The sequence below is a fragment of the Cornus florida genome, unplaced genomic scaffold, assembly GCF_030987335.1.
Source record: "Cornus florida cultivar Cherokee Brave unplaced genomic scaffold, ASM3098733v1 CherokeeBrave_3.0.0_Hap2_Chr03, whole genome shotgun sequence".
Lineage (NCBI taxonomy): Eukaryota > Viridiplantae > Streptophyta > Magnoliopsida > Cornales > Cornaceae > Cornus > Cornus florida.
The window spans coordinates 49,894,124-49,915,005 of record NW_026775573.1 but is presented as its reverse complement, the minus strand read 5'-3'; the positions used below and the strand labels follow the sequence as shown (position 1 = coordinate 49,915,005).

The 20,882-nt window shown below is 34.6% G+C and overlaps 1 protein-coding gene across 2 annotated transcripts; it reads left to right on the top strand.

Moving 5' to 3' along the window:
- Nucleotides 1-7,014: 7,014 nt before the first annotated feature.
- LOC132300480 (probable sodium/metabolite cotransporter BASS1, chloroplastic) lies at nt 7,015-19,931 on the top strand. 2 transcript variants are annotated; one of them, XM_059797575.1, is made up of 7 exons: nt 7,015-7,636; nt 8,335-8,451; nt 12,226-12,381; nt 12,474-12,595; nt 12,716-12,877; nt 18,039-18,099; nt 18,354-19,931. In XM_059797575.1, the coding sequence occupies exons 1-7, from the start codon at nt 7,175-7,177 to the stop codon at nt 18,546-18,548; spliced, it is 1,275 nt and encodes a 424-aa protein (XP_059653558.1). In that variant the 5' UTR covers nt 7,015-7,174; the 3' UTR covers nt 18,549-19,931. The 2 variants fall into 2 exon arrangements, with proteins under 2 accessions (XP_059653558.1, XP_059653557.1); XM_059797574.1 differs by having other exon boundaries at nt 7,016-7,636; nt 8,311-8,451.
- The last annotated feature ends 951 nt before the right edge of the window (nt 19,932-20,882 follow it).

The following is a 20,882-nucleotide window of genomic DNA, read 5'->3' as shown; positions in this document are numbered from 1 at the left end:
TTGTGCATAATTTTTTTTGTATCTTTTGTACCAACATACATACACACACATGTATATTTAAACAATAGATTGTAGAGAAAGCGAACCTTGAAATTGAAAGTTTTAGAATCTAAGGGTTGAATGTAGATGCTACAGAAAAATAATTGAAGAATCTCTTACTATGTGACTGGTATATTGATTCAGATATTTATAATATGTACAATGTTTATGGAATACAAATCAAGGGGGGATTACACTGCACTAAATCTGTAATTTACAAATATAGAAAGTTGTACGATGATAATTCACCCAATAATTTAGCCTTTGATGTTTCAATATGTTGTGTAGTAATAGGAGGAAATCTTGGAGATTTGCAATGAATTCTCGTGTCTATTATCACATCCCTGTAAGGTGATAGGTCATTCACGAACTGAAAGCTTGGTTTTAGAAATCGGAACCATTGTGAGGAGAGACCATTGATGAAAATATCTGCAACTTGATCCTTTGTTGTGATGAACTGAATGTCTAATTCTTTCTAAAGAACCTTTTCACGAACATAGTGGTAATCTATTTCAATGTGCTTAGTACGAGGAGGATTGTTGGCCAATGAAATTACACTGATGTTATCACACAAAATTATGTGCGCACTCTGGAGAGGAATACAAAGATCCCGTAGTAGCATACATGAGACGTCAGCGGTTATATGTGGAAGACAATGATACTCCGATTTAGTGGAGGAGCGAGCAATTGTGGATTGCTTTTTAACTTTCCAAGTTATTAGCAAGACCCAAAGTAGATACAAAACCCATTAGTGGATCGAGATCCCCCGGATTGCCTTCCCAATCTGCATCACAATAAGCAACAAGGCGAGGTGACCCTCGTTGAAGATAAAGACCAAACTGTAAGAGGTTCCTTTAAGGAAGTGGAAGATTCTTTTAACTGTTGCCACGTGATCTATTGTTGGAGCATGAATATATTGGTATGCTTGATTTACAGCAAACACAATCTCTGGTTGAGTCAAGGTAAGATACTGAAGTGCACCAACAATACTTTGATACTCAATTGGGTCAGCCAATGGAGCTCCCAAATCTCGACTGAGCTTGATATGGGGTTGCAACATGTGATGACACTGGTTTGACACTAAGCATTTTAGTTCGAGATAGAATATTCAAAGTGTATTTGGTCTGGGATAGGATAATTTGATCAATTGTGCGAGTGACTTCAACACCCAAAAAATAATGTAAAATACCAAGATCTTTCTGTTAGCACAAAGGTTTTCAACCTATGTTTTTCCCACAAATTTGTTAATAACAAACATTGAAGATATAGCATATAATATTTTCCATAAGCTTGTAGTATTAGGAATAATCATGAAAAGCAATCCAATCATGGCAAACAGAACAAAAAGGAAGGATTCACATCACAAAACTTCAAGACAATATCAAAGGGTAGTATAGACTGGTGAAAGCTAGAAAATTTGTAAACCATTGACTTATATCACTCGATACAAAAGCTCAAGATCAAATCATCTCATGCATTCATCTCCTAGGATCTTATTTCTTTGATCTAAGGGCATAAATGTCTTTTCACATTAAAATCATACTTCTCATAATCATCTAACCGATCAGATAAAAAGAAATAATCAATCAAATGATCTAACCGAGCAGATCATTCGATGTAATCGATCAGATGACCAAAACAGAAAGCATGTAATCTTCATTTGCTATCTAACTGATTAGATTGGACCAAGTAACCGATCAAATGTTACCATTTAATCGATTAGATCGCTTTATGTAGTCAATCAGATGACCAAAATAGAGAAAACTCATTTATCCATTAGTCATCTACCGAGCAAATCATATCATGTAATCGATCAAATTATGCCAAGTAATCGATCAGATTAATTCACGTAATTAATCAGATCGATGAACAAAAAATAGAGAATATATCTTTTATGCAATTCATCATGTAACCGATATGATACCCCTCGTTTCTTGAGCCACGGGTGATCAAGTCCGAGCACAGATCAGAGGGATACCAAACAATTAATATGTAAACAAGTAGGAATAAAAATTGAATTAAGAATAAAATAATAATGCGTTGAATGAAAACTAAAATAAAAATCCTCAAACTTTAAATAATAAATTAATATTATTTAAATCCTTCAAATCCGTACAACTCGGGAATCCATCTAGTGGACCCCTAGTAAATCCAACTGATAAATAAATTTACAAAATAAAATCCAAACTAAAAATAAGAAAGAAAATCCTATACAGTCGGAAGAGTGAGTGACTGTATCTGCATCACCACGATCAAGCCCTAAGCCTGGTACTCACGAACACCTGAAAAATAAAGGTGGGTCAGGCCCACATGCAAGTTCCATCCTACTACAATCCGTACATAAACCCGATACGCAGATACATCCTAGATAGCTCGGCAATATCTAAAATAGTCCATATATATATATACACACACACTATAGGATGCTCACTAGCCTATAACATAGTTCAGCCTGGGTAGAAGGTGACATATAAAACACGCTTTCCAGCGGCCAAGTACCTAGATCTACCAGGGAATATCAGTTATATCTAGCTATCCATCCAATGCAATATACACACCCTAACCGTGATCAGGAGACTCAAGCTCGTATCACGGCACCATAAGTATATATATTTAAATCCTTCCTAATACATAAAAATAAAATAACCATCCGTTATGTCGTTCAATTGTTTTAGTTAATCCATTCCGTATGTATGAAAAGGGTAGGACTTAGCTTTTTGATCTAATTCATCCCTGATATGTCATCGTCCCATATCGGGACATATAATGCAAATGATCCACAAATGATGCACATTCATTAGAATATCAAATAAACCCAGAAACCAGCATAATAGAAAACAGATATTATTAAGATCCTATTATGCATCCAGTATATGATTATAATCATTAATCCTCCAAATAAATTGTTAAAGTATTGATAAACAATTTATATTATCCACATCCATACAATTGATAAAACAGAAGTTAAACAGTTCATCAATTAACATCCATAACCTGTTATAATGATCAGACAGAAATATAAACTAAATACATTATACTAGATATCCCAAACCATCCTCTCATACTATATTATTTAAATTGCCAAATCAAAGACTAGTAATGAAATCCTCCACAATCCTTAACGGCATGAAAGTTAGCATTTACACCACATGACGTCCCTTTGATCCTCTACTCCAAAACCTGTGCCTGATATAATATGACACTCTGAAGTCCAAACTGCTCATTATATGAAACCCCAACAGTATTCCCATACTAGTCCATTTAGTTCGCTAAACCAAAACTAGCAACTAAAATTCCTACCACTCCTGACAGCATACCATTTAATATCTAAGTTAATAATGTCTATGCCCATGTCCTACACTGAACTTTCTGGCCTCCATTAAAGTATATAAATAATTTATATAACATCCCAAAAGTAATTCGATACCAGTCAGTTTAAGTTATTAAAACAAACTTATTAACTTAAACATTCATCCTTCCTTGACAGCATGCCTATTCCACGTTTCTGTTTCCTGATGCCCCTTAGGATTAGCACCCTAGCATAAACCAACTATTTAAGGGTCTTAATAGGCTAATTTTAACATATTTGAAACCCCCTTTAATTTTTAGTATTTGCGTTTAACCCCAGAACTCCGGAAAAATTGCAGAAAACACCCCGTAGGGGTTTTTGTTCAAAGGAGCCGGCTCCCCCCCATGGGAGCCGGCTCTTTACCTTCCAGGGCCGGCTCTCCCTCATGGAGAGCCCGCTCTACATGCTTGGGAGCCGGCTCCCTCACTTAGGGAGCCGGCTTTCTCCCCCTGAGAGCCGCCTCTGTTCTGTTGCTTCGTCTCTGCTTCGTCCGGTTGCCGTCTATGCTTCAGGCGAAGCTTCCTATCCTATCCCCAAACCTTTGTAGCATCTTTTGGATTCTATTTAAGTTTCTTACAGTTTTAGAACCCTTCAGCTTCCAGTATAAATTCATCGACAAAAATCTAAGCCGAAAACAACAACAGTTTATGTTTCCACTGTTCGTCTTCTTTGATTCCGGTAAAGTTCTATCCTTTGTTCCAAAGTTTTCTTAAAGTTCTTAAGGTTCAAGATAAGTCCCAACAGACCTAGAAACTCCTCAATTTCTATTATGAATTGATTAACAGAAGTTCAAACCAAAAACAACACAATTTATGCAAGAAACAACAGTTCGAGTTTACAAGAATGCAACAATAGATTACAACCTAATCTAACATGCATACAGTTCATTTTAAAAGTTTAATTAAATTCCTAGAGTCTATTTAGAATGCACAGAACACAAGTTTATAGGAAGGAGATAGAATGAAACTTGCCTTTAGGTTTCGGTTTGAAACCTTTCAACGCCGTTGCTAAATTCTCCGACGAACTGTAGACTACCGGCAACTCTCCTATTGCTCCAGTTCTATCTCACCATCAACCTCTTCCTTCCTCTATAGTACACCTTTAGTCTATAGCTGAAAGCTTAATTGATTCTCCCTGTGTCCCTCTGTGTTTTTCCCCTCAAACCTTTCTGTTTACCTCTCCAGATTATTACGTAAAAAGGGTGTCTCCAAAACCCTTGCAGACAAATATTTTTCTATATATATAGACTCATGCAAAAACCCTAATCCTAATTCCAGCCTAAGTATAAGTCGGCCAACCAAAATACTTAACACCAAAACCCTAAACGTAAATATAACTACAACCATATAACTTAAATCAAATAAGTCACACAAACCATTTAAAAACACGTAATAATAAAAAAAATACCAATTAATCAAATAAATAAAATAAATCCCAATTGCACATAATTAAGTTAAAATAAATAAACAATATAAAACAAATACACAATACCAATTTTAAACAAGTAAAACAATTAACCACTTAGCCATATAATCATATTTAAATGCACACAAAACAAATAATCAATTTATCAATTTAAAATGCACATAAATAATTAATTAAATTCCCATTATATCCTTTTGAAAATGAGGGGTATTACAACCGAGTAGTTCACTGATCTAATAAATCAGACGATTCAAAGTAACTGATCAGATTGAGCATGTACTTGATCACATGGAGTTTCATATCTGATCTAACCGATTAGATCATGGAATCGAACTGATCAGATGAAGTTGAAAATTTTCAGATCTAACTGTATCATCCACTAATTGACATATTCCTCATTTTATGACTAGTGGGTATTTTCTCGTAGGCAATTGTCTAGCGTGATTCATTTCTCCCATACATCTGTCTAGTGTAATTCATTTCCTCAATAGAAATGTATACCATAAACTTCATTCAGATCCTATATATCTCTTCATCACTAAACACAACCGTTTATATATGTCTCTTCATCACTGGACACAACCATTTATATGTGTCTATTAATCACTGGACACATCCACTTCAAAAGGTTGCAATGGTTCATATTGAATATGTTATATCTGTTGGTTTTGAGTTGTATCTTTTCATCCCACAACCAACCAGTGATCACACATATTCAGTCAAAGGCATCTGTTAATGACTGATGAAACAATTTTTATTCAAAAATTCTAACAAATTCAAATAACAGCACATATAAAGAGAAGAGACAAGAATGTGTAGGCATAGAAGAACAAACATATAAAACCTATCACCAGCTTAACTACACAATTGAACTCGGTTATATCCAATTGTTTCACATAACGAAGACCTAATTTTAGAATTATTTACACATTGGAGTTGCTCTTATAACCTATAATAATTCGAAAAATTTATGTGACTAAATCAATGAACAAAAATGAAACAATAAATTTTACAAGTCCACCAAGCATACAGAAACAAATGAATCAAAGCTACCATATGAAAAAGTAAAGCAAACACATATGATCGTGTTAACTTGCCAAGCGAATTGCCATCCTCTTGCAAACGACACAACACAACTCAAGTTTCAAATCTATATAAAACATATGTAATAAATCAGTGGTGCAATCTAAAGACTTGCATCAACATGCATTAATCTTATGTACTGTATAATGCAAATGTATTTAGAAACATAAGATTTATTTATTTTAAAAAAAAAAAGGATAATGGAAAGGAATGTGGATGATATGAGGTTAATCTATTTATGTAATGGTGAATATTTATTAGCGACTTTATTTACTGAGATGATTGGAGAAGGATGGAAGAGAGAAGGAATGGATGAATCTTCTCGTGTTTAGTTAAAAGTAAGACTTTATTTACTGAGATGATTGGAGAAGGATGGAAGAGAGAAGGAATGGATGAACCTTCTCGTGTTTAGTTAAAAGTAAGGATTTTTTTTTTCTGGAAAGTCAAGCAAATTGTATGTATATATATATATATATATATATATGTATTTGTAAAGTGTGATATTATGCTTCAGCCCAAGCTGAAGGATGCTAGCCAGTCCCAAACAAGTAACTCAAGATTAGGAAAGCAAGCACAATAAGCGGCATTCATCAACGACATTAGGGATTTGTGCTTTGTGCCCTAACGAATCCATCTGAATGAATTATCAAATTTATAATCATTTAATTTTTATAAGTTTAATATAAAGGTTAAGTTGGTAATATTATAAAAGAAATATTTCTTCTATCCTATATTAAGTGTCCTCATTGATAATTGTGACTCACATTAACTTAATTTGGGATGAAAAGATTAGTATATTAATTTATGAAATAATTATTTTAATAGGAATAAAAACGGGTTTCACATATCCCGCAAATACTAATTCATAATGAGGGTGTGGTGCTATCCCAGTGGTAGGAGACCGCAGGAGATGTAGTTTTAGGGTCTTTCGCCCGTGTTAGAAACCTAATTTCCCTTCCCTTGTAACTCCCTAACCACACTAATCATTAATAACAGATCAAAAATATATATACTAATTCATAATTTCCTATCATCAACTGGGATTTTTACTTTGCACAATAGTCCCACCGATGCCTTGTACTGGACGGTCAAGATCATCCAACCGGATTAATGGGTCGTGATGTGGGCCAATGAATTGAGCTCCCGTCAAGATTTTCTCTCTGACTTCCACGAAAAAAACAAAAACAGAAGAGAAAAGAAAAAAAAACAGTGCAGTGACTTCGAAAATTTCAACTGATACACGAAGAATCACTCTCCATACCTGTAGCAATCAATACCATGACTTCTCTATGCTTCAGTCCCTTCACTCCATACCCACAAACCCACCCAAAAATTTCGCCTCTAAGACCCATCAAACCCACCATTTCCATATTCACTCCATACCCACAAACCCACCCAAGAATTCCCTTCCTCAGACCCATCAAACCCACCATTTCCATATCACCAAAGCTCCCAAAATCACCCACCATCAAATGTGTTGGTGGAGCTTCTGATCACCCCCCATCTGTGGCTCCCGCGAAACCCAGATGGGAAAACATGCTGTCCACTGCAGCCAGTCTGTACCCTATCTATGTCACAGTTGGAGGGATTGTTGCTTGCTTGAGACCATCTACTTTCTCATGGTTTGTGGAGAGAGGCCCAGCTTCATATAGCTTGTCACTTGGGTTCATCATGCTCGCAATGGGTCTCACATTGGAGCTCAAAGACTTGCTCAATTTGTTCATGCAAAGGCCTCTTGCTGTGAGTTCCTACAATACCCAATACGTAATAGGGTTCGAAATTACAATTTTATGTTTGGGTTACATATTATAAGGTGTGTTGTTTTTGAATTTTAATTTGGGTTCTATTGTGATTTGGGAAAATTTCCAATAATTGCTCATTTTATTGTAATTAATAGATAATTTTGCAACAGGATTCCTGTATTACATGTTGATAGTTGAACAATGTTTTGTATTTTTAATTTCCTCTTTAATTTTTTTATGTGAATGCCTGCTTATAATAACAATGTGCTAGCAATTCTATTCTACTTTTAGGTTAATCAATCTGTATTACCAGAACAAATATTTGATTGTTTGTTTGTGTGTGTGTGTGTGTGTTTTTTTTTTTTGCTGCTCAAGGAAATTTCATTAATTGAAATGTATATTTAAGCAATAAATTCTTAGTTGATATAATGTTGTTCTATCCTATTCTAGAGATGTGTGTGCCAACTGCCAAGCCCTTTGGCTGCCTTTTCTTTTTTCAGATTTAGTAAAAAATTTCCTTTGAACTTAGAAAAAATGTCACAAGTATTTCAAAAGAATGAGAGACGGAGAGTTTGATCAAAAAAATTATAACTTCTTCATTCTTCTAAACAATGGTTTACTTGAATACAAGTTACCCAAATTCATTACTTTCTTCTTTTTTGACCTAATCAGATACTTTTTGGATGCTTTGCTCAGTATTCAATCATGCCAACTTCTGCATTGATCATTAGCAAATTCTTGGTCCTCCCACCTTCTGAATCAGTTGGCTTAATACTGCTTGGTTGTTGCCCTGGGGGTACTGCCTCCAATGTGGTATGATCAATTTTTTAACTATGTTATTCTTTTTATTACAACATATTTATTGAATTTTTTTCGTATGTTATTCTTTTCATTACAACATAGTATTAAATATTTTTCTTTGATCTTTTTTCTTTCTAGATGCAGTTAATTTTTTAATTTCATTCTCTCAATATTCTGGGATGATTTAGTATGTAATAAAGTTGATAATAATTGGTCACAGAAGGGCCTCAATCTTTGACTTCAGTATGTTAATATGCGAAGTACCTGACATTATATTAGCTAGATGAGATAGGCTAAAGCTCGAGAAGGTGGGGAGTAGGGACTCAGAGGCAGTGCAATTTATTTGGAGATAAGATATGTATTGGGGTAGTATGAGTGTTGTTGTAAACAATTATCTTGAAAAGTTTGACCTTGACTCACTTGGTGATCAATTCTATGACCATTCCATAGTTATTATCACTGCTCCTCCCTTTCCAGGTTTTCTTCTTTTGCAGGTTGTAGGCTTTTAAGGGGGCATTCGGCCTGTATACTGATAAATTATTAGAAAAGTCTAGTAGCAAAATAATCAAATATCCAGAACGCAATGTATTGAACATTTAGTTTCCTAGTTACTAAAATTGGAGTTAATTTGAGTAACCTCATGGGAGCTAGGACTGAAGTTTTATGTCACCTTGGAGATTTCATAATTGGTTACAGGGGAACTTCTATGAGGAGCAGTTTCCTTGTCAGGTATATGTTGGACACTGACGCTTTTGAACACGGCCCGACACAACTTGGATGTTTCTATAGTTTTTATTTATTTTATTTTTACTTTTTAGTAATATCAGACCCAAGGTCTACACATCTTGGACATGTAATAAGATTTATTTTAGCATGGAAAAAAGTGTATGTATATTACATTTTATTAAAGTTTGATCATATTAAAGTAAAGGAATGGGAAGGTTCCATTGAAGGAGTGAGCATGCAAACTAGAGAGGACTCATCAAGTTATATGTGTGTGTGTGTGTGTGTATATATATATATATATATTTACATACGTATACAAGCACATCATCGTCTTCATCATCCTTGCCTTAATTCCAAACTAATGAGGTCGTCCGTAATCCATATGAATTCTCATTTTCATTCTATGGATCTTCTAGTCATTCCATCATCCATCTCAACATTCTAATTTCAACTATATGAACACATTGCTCTCTCTCTCTCTCTCCCAATCTCAACACTCTGTCTCGTGCAAGATTGCTGACCTAATAACTTTCCTAAAGAATTTATTTTTATTTTGTATCTTTTTTACTGTATATGTCACCACTAACTTGTCTCCATCTTGCGAGTGACATCATCATCTATTTTCCTATCTTTTCGTAGTATTGATCCTAAAGATCGAAAGGGTTTATATTGAGTAATCATTGGATCTTGGGTCATTATTTTTATATTATCATTTTTGAAACTTTATTAAATTTACATTCCATGTATTCTGCTTTAGTCTGAATAATTCTTAACCCTTTTGCTTCTAATGTATTTTTTTCCATATTTCTGATTTTGTTTCTAAGACATCCTTAGATGTATCCAATAGCATTACGTCTTCAACAAACAACATGCACCCTAAGTTTCTTTTTGCATATAGTTTGTTATATGATCTAAGGCTATTGTTAATAGGTATGAGCTTAGTATTGATTCTTCATGTAGTCACAGTTTTATAGAAATATCTGTAGTTTCTTCGCATATGGTACGAGCTCTAATCTTTGTCTTGTTTTACATATCTTGAATGTTAACAATCATCTACTCTAAAAGCTTAAGCTGTTAGAGAGGGTGTAACTTTAATTTTAAATCTTTCAACATGCCCCTCATGTGTGGCCTTCATTTTGGTCCAACACGGTGCTTCAATTTTAATTATTAGGGTGTCGGTGAGTTTGAACACAAGACCTTACTTATTCTGATACCATATTAGCTACCATCTACTCTAAAAGCTTAAGCTGTTAGAGAGGGTGTAACTTTAATATTTAAATCCTTCAACACTAAACGATATTTATGTTTTAAAGAGATTATTTTATTATTATTATTTTTTTTTCTTGAATGGGTTTGTGTGTTTATAAATATGAGAGAAATATAATTACAAGATATATAGGGCACAAACCCTCAAGAAAGGTAGCATGGAATGGAAAAAGTCCATTTCCAATGCAACCAGAACATCAACATCATGAATAACAAAAAATATATCAAGAATCAAATAAGACCAAGAGGTCTACTAAATTGAGACTTAGGGAATGTAGCACATCCCATAGGATAACAGTAGCAGACTGCTTTGGCAGTGCCATGTTGTAGTGCATCATTTCTCTGCAACCAGATTCTCCAAATAGTGTGATTGAACACAGAACACCAAACCTTAGCTTTGAAGGTTTGACCCTGAGTATGAAGCAAGAACCGATCAGTTAGATCACTGAAAGAATGCACACTAGGAAGGGAAATCCCAAGCCAATCAAACAAAGATACTCCAGACATTCTTGGCAAAGGCACAAGATCAGAACAAATGCTCATTTTGATCCTCTTCAGCCTAGCAAATTTTGGCATATGGCAGAAAGGCACATACCTCTCCTTCTGAGATTAAAGAATGAGAGATTCTTATTATGTAAAATTATTGTAACCAGCACAGCTACTCTTGGTCTACAATGTTTCCAACACAGAGAAGACCATCTGACAACTAGCCCCTAAGAAAAAGATACATTCCAAACAGACTTCATAGAGAACTGGCCATGATTCCAGGTGATTTCATCCTTGCGTGAGAACAGCTGAATACTTTCCACAGTCTGTAACAAAGCAGGAAGATCAGCAGGAGGGTTCCATGCACCATTGACTAGAACAGATTCAACCAACAAACCTTTGTCCAGTCTTCTGAAGCAATTCAAACCAAACTTTCGAAGTAGAGAAACACCCTCACACCATATGCCTTGGTACTCTGTCATATGCCTTCTCTAAGTTTATGCAAACCATCTTTGGATCTTTTGTTTATTTCTACAATCTTCTATTAATTCTCTAATTAAATAAATGCCTTCATAATGGATCTCCCTGGCATAAATTTAAATTGGGTAAAAGATACTGTGGATTCATTTCTTAATCTTTTTTAAATGACCCTTTCCCATGATAGAGGGTCATGTTTGACGATTTTCGTGACTATGTTGACTTTCCAGGATTTCATTTTATTTTTTTTCCGTAGTTGGTACTCACACACACATGCGTCCACTGAGGCTCGAACCTCCTGGGCCATTGGCCCATTGGTGATTTCGTTTTATTTTACCTTGTACCTTGTACCTTGTACCTTTTATCTTTTTTAGTTTACCTTTTAAAATTGATTTGTCATTTTATATTATTGACGATATTATGGCCTTACAACTTTTCTTATACAAAATATCCTCTTTCATTGATATCGACAGACGCTTTAATTATAATAGACTCACATGATTTGAAGTCCTATATACATATATATGTATGTTTTTTGATAAGTAAAGTCCATTTTATATTTGCTAAACCTCTGAATCTGATAAGCATCAAGGCTTCTTGGGAAAAGAAAAAAAAAAAAAAAAAAAAAAAAAAAAAAAAAAGCAAAATAAAGAAAAAAGAAAAGAAAAAAATTTGGTTCTTGTATAATCCTGCAATTTTCAAGAAACAGATGATATTATGTTGTAGGTCATTGAAATTTAATACAGTTGAGTATTATATTAGAACATCCAAACGCAAGGTATCAATGTTCACAAACCCCCATTCATTGCTTTTTGTGAAATAGTCTTACAGGTGACCTTAATTGGTCGAGGGGATGTTCCGTTATCTATTGTAATGACAATCTGCACCACCCTTGGAGCAGTGTTGCTCACTCCTATTTTAACCAAGATTCTGGCAGGAACATATGTTCCTGTGGATGCTGTTCAACTTTCCATCAGCACTTTGCAGGTAAATTTAAATTTATACCTGAAACTTTTCAGTGTACTGTTTTAAAATATACTATTTCTGAGGTATGATGACATTCTTTGTTTCCTGTCAAGGTGGTTGTTGCTCCAATTCTGCTAGGTTCTTATGCACAGAGCACATTTCCTGGAGCAGTGAAAGTTGTGACGCCTTTTGCACCACTGCTTGCTGTTCTAGCTTCATCACTGCTTGCATGCAGGTTTTGATCCTATACACTTTGATTTGTTCTCATAGAAAATGGTGCTTTTGGATATTATGTGTGTGTGTGTGTATATATATATATATATGATTAATTTCTTTCTCTTTTGGCTGTTCTCAGCGTATTCTCAGAAAATGTTGTTCGTCTGAAATCCTCTATGCTTAGTGCATCATTGTCATCTGGATTGTCCCCTCTCCATCGTGCTCAAGCTATATTTTCTGGTGAACTGGGTGTTATAATACTTTCTGTGCTGTTGTTGCATTTTGCTGGATTCTTTGTGGGGTATGGTTTCCCTTCCATTTTTTTTTTCCCCTCTTGTTACTTTAATCTGGTAAGGCACATTTTTATACTTTGAGAGATTTCTTTGATTTTTTTAGTAGACTATGAGGTTGATCACTTGATTACCTACACAATCTGTAATCCTTTCTTTTACTTTCCTGTGTTACACTAAATGTGCTATGACATACCTCAATGGAAGCTGAAATCAATACTGGTTTGGGTTTACCACCAAGAAACAACCACTCCATTTGGATTCAAATGAATGAATTTAGGTTCAAGTATTTAGTATAGTTTAAATTAAAATTTAATATTTGAAATTTCAATTTTAACAATATCTATGATTGATTTGGTAGGGGCATATGTGTGGATAGCAAATAACAAGGTACAAAAGGATTATTTGAAATCCATTCTGACGAGGATTTTAGCTGAACAAGAATTTAATAAACCGTCTCTGATTGCAACTTCAATTTCATTGAAGCTCAAATCTGTTGAATTCAAATCCATTCATTTATCCAAATGAATCATTCCAATTAAATGAACCTGTAGTTTCTCAATACCATGCTCTAGTCCTTTGTTTTGCTTTCAGACTTCTTTTTGATCTAGCATTAATGAAGATGCAGTACTTATATAAGGTGCATTGCTTTACCTATGCATTCTGAATTTCACTATAAGAATCTGCAGCTGTTTATTTATTTTTTGATAGGTAAGATTTTCACAAACGCACTATTACCCCCCTGGGGACTTGAAATCTCAACCTCTGATGTAGGAGGAAGAGGAGATATCACCTGAGCTGAAGTGTTGATGATACAACTATTCAAATTGTACAAGGCTTTTTCTTCCATTAAAACCCTTGTGCCCATAAATTGTTATCTAAACAATGAAAATCCTATTAATCTTCCTTCTATTTTCCGTAAGACCCTTTACTTGGTCAGTTTGTTTCTTTAACAGTACACTGAACTATGTGTCACGCACGCCCAAGGACATTTTTTCTTGAATAAGACTTGGGTTGGCAATTTTTGTTGATTAAAGGTAGAGTCTGTAATTTTGTTTCTTATTTCTAGATTAATAATTTGAAAAGATAGTGTCATGATTAGTTACCTCTTGGACAAGGTTGAAGACAAAATTGAAAGCGTAATATTCTACATCAAAGGTAAAAAAGTAATTTGACACATTGGATGCACTCGCCAAAATTAGGTTTCATGAATACATGCATTAGGGTTTCAAATATTTCACGATTTAATATGATTCATAAAACGCCTTTAGATATGCATGCAAGTGTTTTGGGAACTTCTTAAATTGTTTTTTTTTCTTTTTCTTCTTTTAGTACAAAATCTGCAGAGTGATTCGGTTGATCAATCTGTTGATTTAAGCTCTCTGAATCTGGTTCGACTGATCAACCAGTTTCCGATCTATCGATATAGAGGCAAGTTAGAAGTACAGAGAGAATAGGATTTCCAGTGTTCTAATCTGAAAAGGAAACTGGGATCCAGAGTAGATGTTATACACAAAAATAGAGCATACACAGGGCATATAGAGAGCATGTTTGTGTATTCTTGCATTAGAATTGGTGAGTTTGCTCCTAGTGGGTTGACATCATCACTTTGGAGATATACGGATAAGTTCAATTCCAATAACTAATCAATTCATCAAGAGATTGGTTTGGACGCCTAGTTGGCTTAAAATTGAATTACTGGTTGGGGAGGCAGATTCGTATGCTGTGTGCACATAATCCAAAAAATAAGAAAAAATAACCTATATAAGTAGTGATGAAAACTAATATGAAAAAAAGAAAAGAAAAAATAGAGAAGAGGAAGTGATAAATTACTGCTAAAAAATAAGTAAAGAAAAAACAATTTTCAAGAATTAGAGTTTATTCAACAATTGTTTCAATTTTTAAAAAATTCAATTTTTGAAAAAAACAATAATTTGATTACTTAGATTCCACTTTGAGAAAAAATATGTCATTATTACCTTGATAAAAGATTAAGAGAAAAAAATGTAATAATTTAACTAAACAATTTTAAAAAACTTGAACAAAACACATTATATTTTATTTACTTATACAAGCAAGTAAATATAGAATTTGTCATCTAGCAAGTGGCAAACTAAAAATATTAGCATATATAATAATATCATTGTTGTTGGCATTCTTTCTTTTATTTTTTATTTTTAATTATAGTAAGTTTGTTGTTGGGATTCTTGTCATCTTATTTTCGCAATAGTTTTACTTTTTTTTTTTTTTTTTTTCTACTTCTCAATACTCTAGATGATTGACAAGGAAGGATAATGCATTTTTTTTTTAAATGTGAAACATTAGTGTAATTTTTATAAATGTTAAAGAAATTAAGATATATGGTTGTAAGAACTACCATAACAATGAACTTATATTTTTTTTCTTACCGTAAGAACTTTGAAATGTACGCTAAAATGGTTGGCATTGAAATTTTTTATAAGTTTTGAGAGGATTAAATTATTTTTATTTCTAAACTCCTTAACTTGGGACAAAAAGCAAAGATGGTGATGATAATGAAAATCATAAATATGGAGTCCACCCCTAGATGGTGGGGTATGACAAAGGGGTTATGATTGGGGTTATTAAAGATGAACAGGGACAAAAGCAGCGGAGTTTGGGTTTGACGACAGTGCGTTTTGATTGTAGGGGTATTTTAGGGGTTGATGAAATCATGAACAGCGGATGGTTGATTTGAAGTGGGATCAGGATCGGGTGTAGGTCCAATATGCTATGTGATACCGATCTGATGTTTCCTAGGCACCAGGGCCATGGTCTTACCAACTTGAGCCAACCCCTTGGGTTTTACTAAGACTCTGGGTTTTTTTTGGTTGAGGTGAGCATAAACCCTAAAAATACAAAAATACTAAAAATAACCTAAACTAAACATTATCAAAAATGATAATAATCATAAATAGGTAACCTTAATTTACAAAACTCCCTAATTATATTTATCTTTTTTTCTGCTCGAATAGTAGGTGCAAGTCGTATGCAATTCAAGGCTTCAAGCTCTTGGGTTGTCGTGGTCTTCATCATTGGGTAGTCAAATGGTCTATGTATTCTATATATATGGAATACACAAAATTGAGTGTTTAAAAGCTTGGGATGATCATCTCACTAAAATTCACATTATCATACTTTCCTTGGGTCTTTGTGATATGCTCCATTTCATGTTGCCTACTAGTTCTATACTTATTGATCTTTTTTCCTGTCATCTCTTTCTAATTTCCCAAGTGATTTATAAGTACAGATGAAGTTAGTGATATATGATGAGTAAACTTAGAGGCCTTTTCCAGTACCATCAGTGTGATATAATATATATAACTATGACGATACTTATATTTAATATTTTAGTTACCAAGGGGCTTATAGCCTAGTGGTATCTCATCTACCTTCCAAAGTGGATGGTGAGGGTTCAAGTCCCCATGGGGCCAATGGGTGCATGAATTTCTTGCCAATGAAAAAATATATATTGGAGATAAATATACATATAACACACAATTACATATATATTAACTTATGTCCTCTCTAGACATAGAAGCTTCCTGAGTAATTATTTAAACAGGATCCTTAATGGTAAATTTAGATATCACAGGTGCAAGTATACTAACTTCATACACGCATCAAATACAAAATTGACTTCCCAGTATGTTGTTGATCTGTGAAGAGTGCGATGTTGTGGCCCAAATTTGGTGTCGGGTCGCATCTGACCCTTTTTTTGCTTGCAGTCTTGGACTCTAATTGGTACTCTCTTGTAGCCCGATATATAAGGGTGTTTAAGATTTGGAGTACAATATTGAGAGACACAAAAAATCGCAGAAAAAGAGGGTGAGAGTGAGAGCTAGGGTTTGGGACTGAAACTTGTAATCTCTAAATTTTCGCATACTGAAAACTTCCGCCGGATCTTCACGGTGGATGTAGGCTTTGCCGAACCACGCTAAATCGTTGTGTTCTTTGTGTGTGGTGTGTTTACTTTCTGTTGTGTTTCGTGATTGTTGATTGGGTTCGCTGCATTTGTCATAACAAAGAGCATGTCACCGAAGGGGGCTGTTGTATAAGAAAGCAAGATGCCTAGCTAACAATAATATTTGTGGGAGCTAGGAAGCACGAACACGCCAAAATAGGCGAAGAATCCGTGTCGGACACGGACACTCGTCGAACACGTCCCGACACGCGTCGGACACACCAAAAAACGTGTTTGGAATTTTTTTTTATTTTTGGACATGACACTGACACGGACACGGACACGGAGACGTGTCTGGAATTTTTTTTTTTTTTTTTTAATTTTTAATGCTGATATGTTCTGTTTTTTATATGTACTACCTTTTTGGTATTGTAAATGGTAAAAGTCCAAGGTCAAATGATGGATGGGAAGATATGTGAGTACACTGACTTGTTTTTGTATTTTTTTTGGGGACTAGCCTTTAGGTTTTTGTGAATGTTAAGTGCTAACAGTAAAGTCCTAAATGTTAAATAGTCATGAATGTTAATAGTCCTTTCTGTCTATGCTTTTGTATTTGGAGTAAAGTTGCAATGATGATTAAATGATACTAGTTATTATTCTAATTCTTGTTTTTTATTTGGTTTTATAACTATGCAACATTGTTCTTTTATAGTTTATTAGTTATGAGTTATGATTTGTGTTTTTTTTTCATTGTGAGGTTGATAAAAAATAGTCACACGGTAATTTTTAAAGTACTACATCACACACACACATATATATATATACCATTCGCCGTGTCCCCGCCGTGTCCGTGTCCTAATTTTCTTGGATTTGCCGTGTCGCCGTGTCCGTGTCGTGTCGTATCCGTGTCCGCGTTTCTTAGTGTGGGAGTAAATAGCTACCAAATTTTGAATGCTTTGAGTTTGATGCTTGATTAGCACATGATGTCACTGTTCTTAAAATATTTTGCAAGATAGGTTAATATCTAGGATCAAAGTGACATTTCTTTCATTGTTCATTCTCTCTGTTGTTCTTCCTCTTTCACTAGTGAAGTTAGATGTAGACAGATTACCACAAGTGGTGCTTCCATAAATGTGAGTTGATTTTGACATAGATAGATTACTAGAATTATTGAGATGTGAATTAATTGTGGCAGAAGGGATTTTTGTGATATAATATAATGTTGTAAAATATTGGGTCATTATTTTCAGGTACATATCAGCAGCTATTTCAGGATTTAAAGAACCCCAACGGCGAGCAATATCAATTGAGGTAATTGATCTTCTAGATTCAATGAAGCTTTAAATTGGTTGACAAATCAGTTTGAACCCTAATCAAAAGTGTAAAAAGAATTTAATGTTTCAATATCTTTTGCTTAAAATTTGGTTAAGTTTTCCGTGAGTTTTGACTTGATAAAACAGCAGACATATTGAAATCAAAATGTTATTTCAAAATTGTGTCAATTTGACCTTTATCGTGGGAAACGTTAGTCTGTCACTGACTCGCTGTGTTTCACTTCCTTGCAGGTTGGTATGCAAAATTCTTCATTAGGTGTGGTTTTGGCGACCTCTCATTTCACTTCGCCAATGGTTGCATTACCTCCTGCAATGTCGGCTGTGATTATGAATATCATGGGAAGCAGTTTGGGTTTCATTTGGAGATACATTGATCCTTCAAATCCGAAAGAAAGTAGTCCTGAAGTTGACGATCAGCGACAGTGAGACCCTGTCCCATTTTATTGTTGATTTCTACGAGTGAGCAGCAGGCAGGGTTGAACCTTAATACTTGAGACAAGTAAATTTTCATTAAATTAAATAGAATTTTATAATCAACTAATTACTTTAAAATACTATATTAAGATTCTAATAATAATTCTTTAGAACTTGAGTAATTTGCAATGTAGTGATTCTAGCCAGTACTTGCAATTTTTCTCTCCCTCTCCTTTCCTTTTATATCTCCTCACCTCTTACCCTATTCCTCTTTCTTGATGAACACGTCTGGGATCCGGCCCATTTCTGATCTGGGCCGGTCTTGACCTTCTGTTTCTGTTGATGATTGGCCTTTGTCCTTTTCTTTGGGCTGACCTGTGTGTGGCCCAGATGACTCTTCCTGCCACGTGTAGCCATTTGGGTGGTACATGTGCTAATGAACCATTGGAGGTTATTTTGACTCTTCAGGAGTGCCTAAAATTAGTTCCGGATCATCTCAGAATCAATAGGGATTGATTTAGGGGAGGACCATGGCCATTGCACCTTGGGGGTACCCATTTTTCAGCTTACAGGAAGTTTCCACCGGCTGGTGTATATTAGCCGGCTGATAGCCCATTTTTAGGCTTGGCAGTGAGTTTGCATCGCTGGGGGCATGTTTTGGTCAGCTAACCCTCACATCAGCCAGATGAAACAGCACCTTCGGCTGGCTGATGGATAGTTGTCGGCCGACCAAATCTCTTTTTTATCAACTGGGACGGTTTTGACACACCAAATTTTAACGGCCATAACTCACTCATCTTAGATACAAATTAGGTTATTCTTATGCTCAAATTGAATGTCTTGAAGTCAGCCTTCCAATGGTACCAACCTCATTCGAATACTTCAACCACAGTGAGAGATATAACTGTTTTAGTGAGGCTTGGTCATGATATCTCCAAATTGGACGAAATCATTCCTCTTGGGTTTAGAACCTTATAGGATGTCTCCAAGTGTTTAGTATGACCTAAATGGACTTCGATTCATCATTCATGCTCACATTAGCCATGCGAGCTAATGCGGGTTTTAGCTTCCGCATTTCAAACTGTGCATCGGGTCCGTCTGAGTTTTACCCATTTATGCACCGATTTATGGAATTTGAGGCGTGACACTAGAGGCATGATACTACCACTTGGATCTGTAACCTACGTATTGATGCTCACGATCTCAATAGCAATATTGGTAAATTGGAGGAGATTTCTTGAAAAGTATTTAGTACCCATTTCGGTTAACTCTCCATCATCCTTCTTTGGTTGAATGGCATGTATTTTTTTTTACGTTGGCTCGTTTTTCAATATCGAATTCCCTTTTATGGATTTATAACTATCAATTACAAAAAAATCTATTATTACATGTAAATACTCAATAGCCAAGTAGGTTTACAAAGTGGATCTTAGTCTGATGAATTGCTCTCTTAGGTTTAACTCAAACCTTGCTACTGATATTTATCTCCAAAATAATTGGAGACCTTTTTACACACACACAAAGGGTTTACTTTTTACTAACATAGTTTACCTTATGTTTTTCTCTAGATGCCTGTTTCACTCCGAGTATCATAGATTGTGTCAAGGAAATGAATGCATTTTCATACTATGAAGTTTTAAGTAAGTTTCCGGTAACAAAACCTGATTGATGTGGTAATTAATTAAGATAAATGTCTAAGAAAGAATATCTATTCTTTTAAAATGCTAACAATAATTTTTGTTGGACTCTATTTCACGCAGCAAAAACCGATTAGCTTGTGTTACCCTCCAACAGTTATATTGGGTCCTACCTACTTGCATAATCCAACTAGGAATTTGGTCCATATTATTAAATGTGTTTTAAAAAAGCAAAAAAATGCTATCAACAATTTGTTGGTTTGATGATTACGTACACTTCATTAAATCCACGTAGAATTGGGTCCACATTTTAAAAATATATATATATTAGAAAACAATGCAATTTTTTCATTATTATTATTTATTTATTATTGAAGCCATCAACAATTTGCTGGCTTACCCTTCATTCTGTGTGTCTATCTTATTGAAGTCATCAACAATTTGTTGGTTTGATGATTTCTTACACTACATTAAAAAATGACCAAATCCCATTAATTACATAAACTCTCAAAGTCTTAAAAAAGAAACAATGTATTTAAACAGGGTGGGTCCAATACCAAATGACCGAAAAAAAGAAAAAAAGAAAAAAAGAAAAAAAGAGCAAAACTAACGAACCTAGTTATATTTCACACATTTATCACATAATTCACACAATCTCTGAACACACTTCATGCATCAACAACTTTGGTGGAATTGAATCGCAATTCTC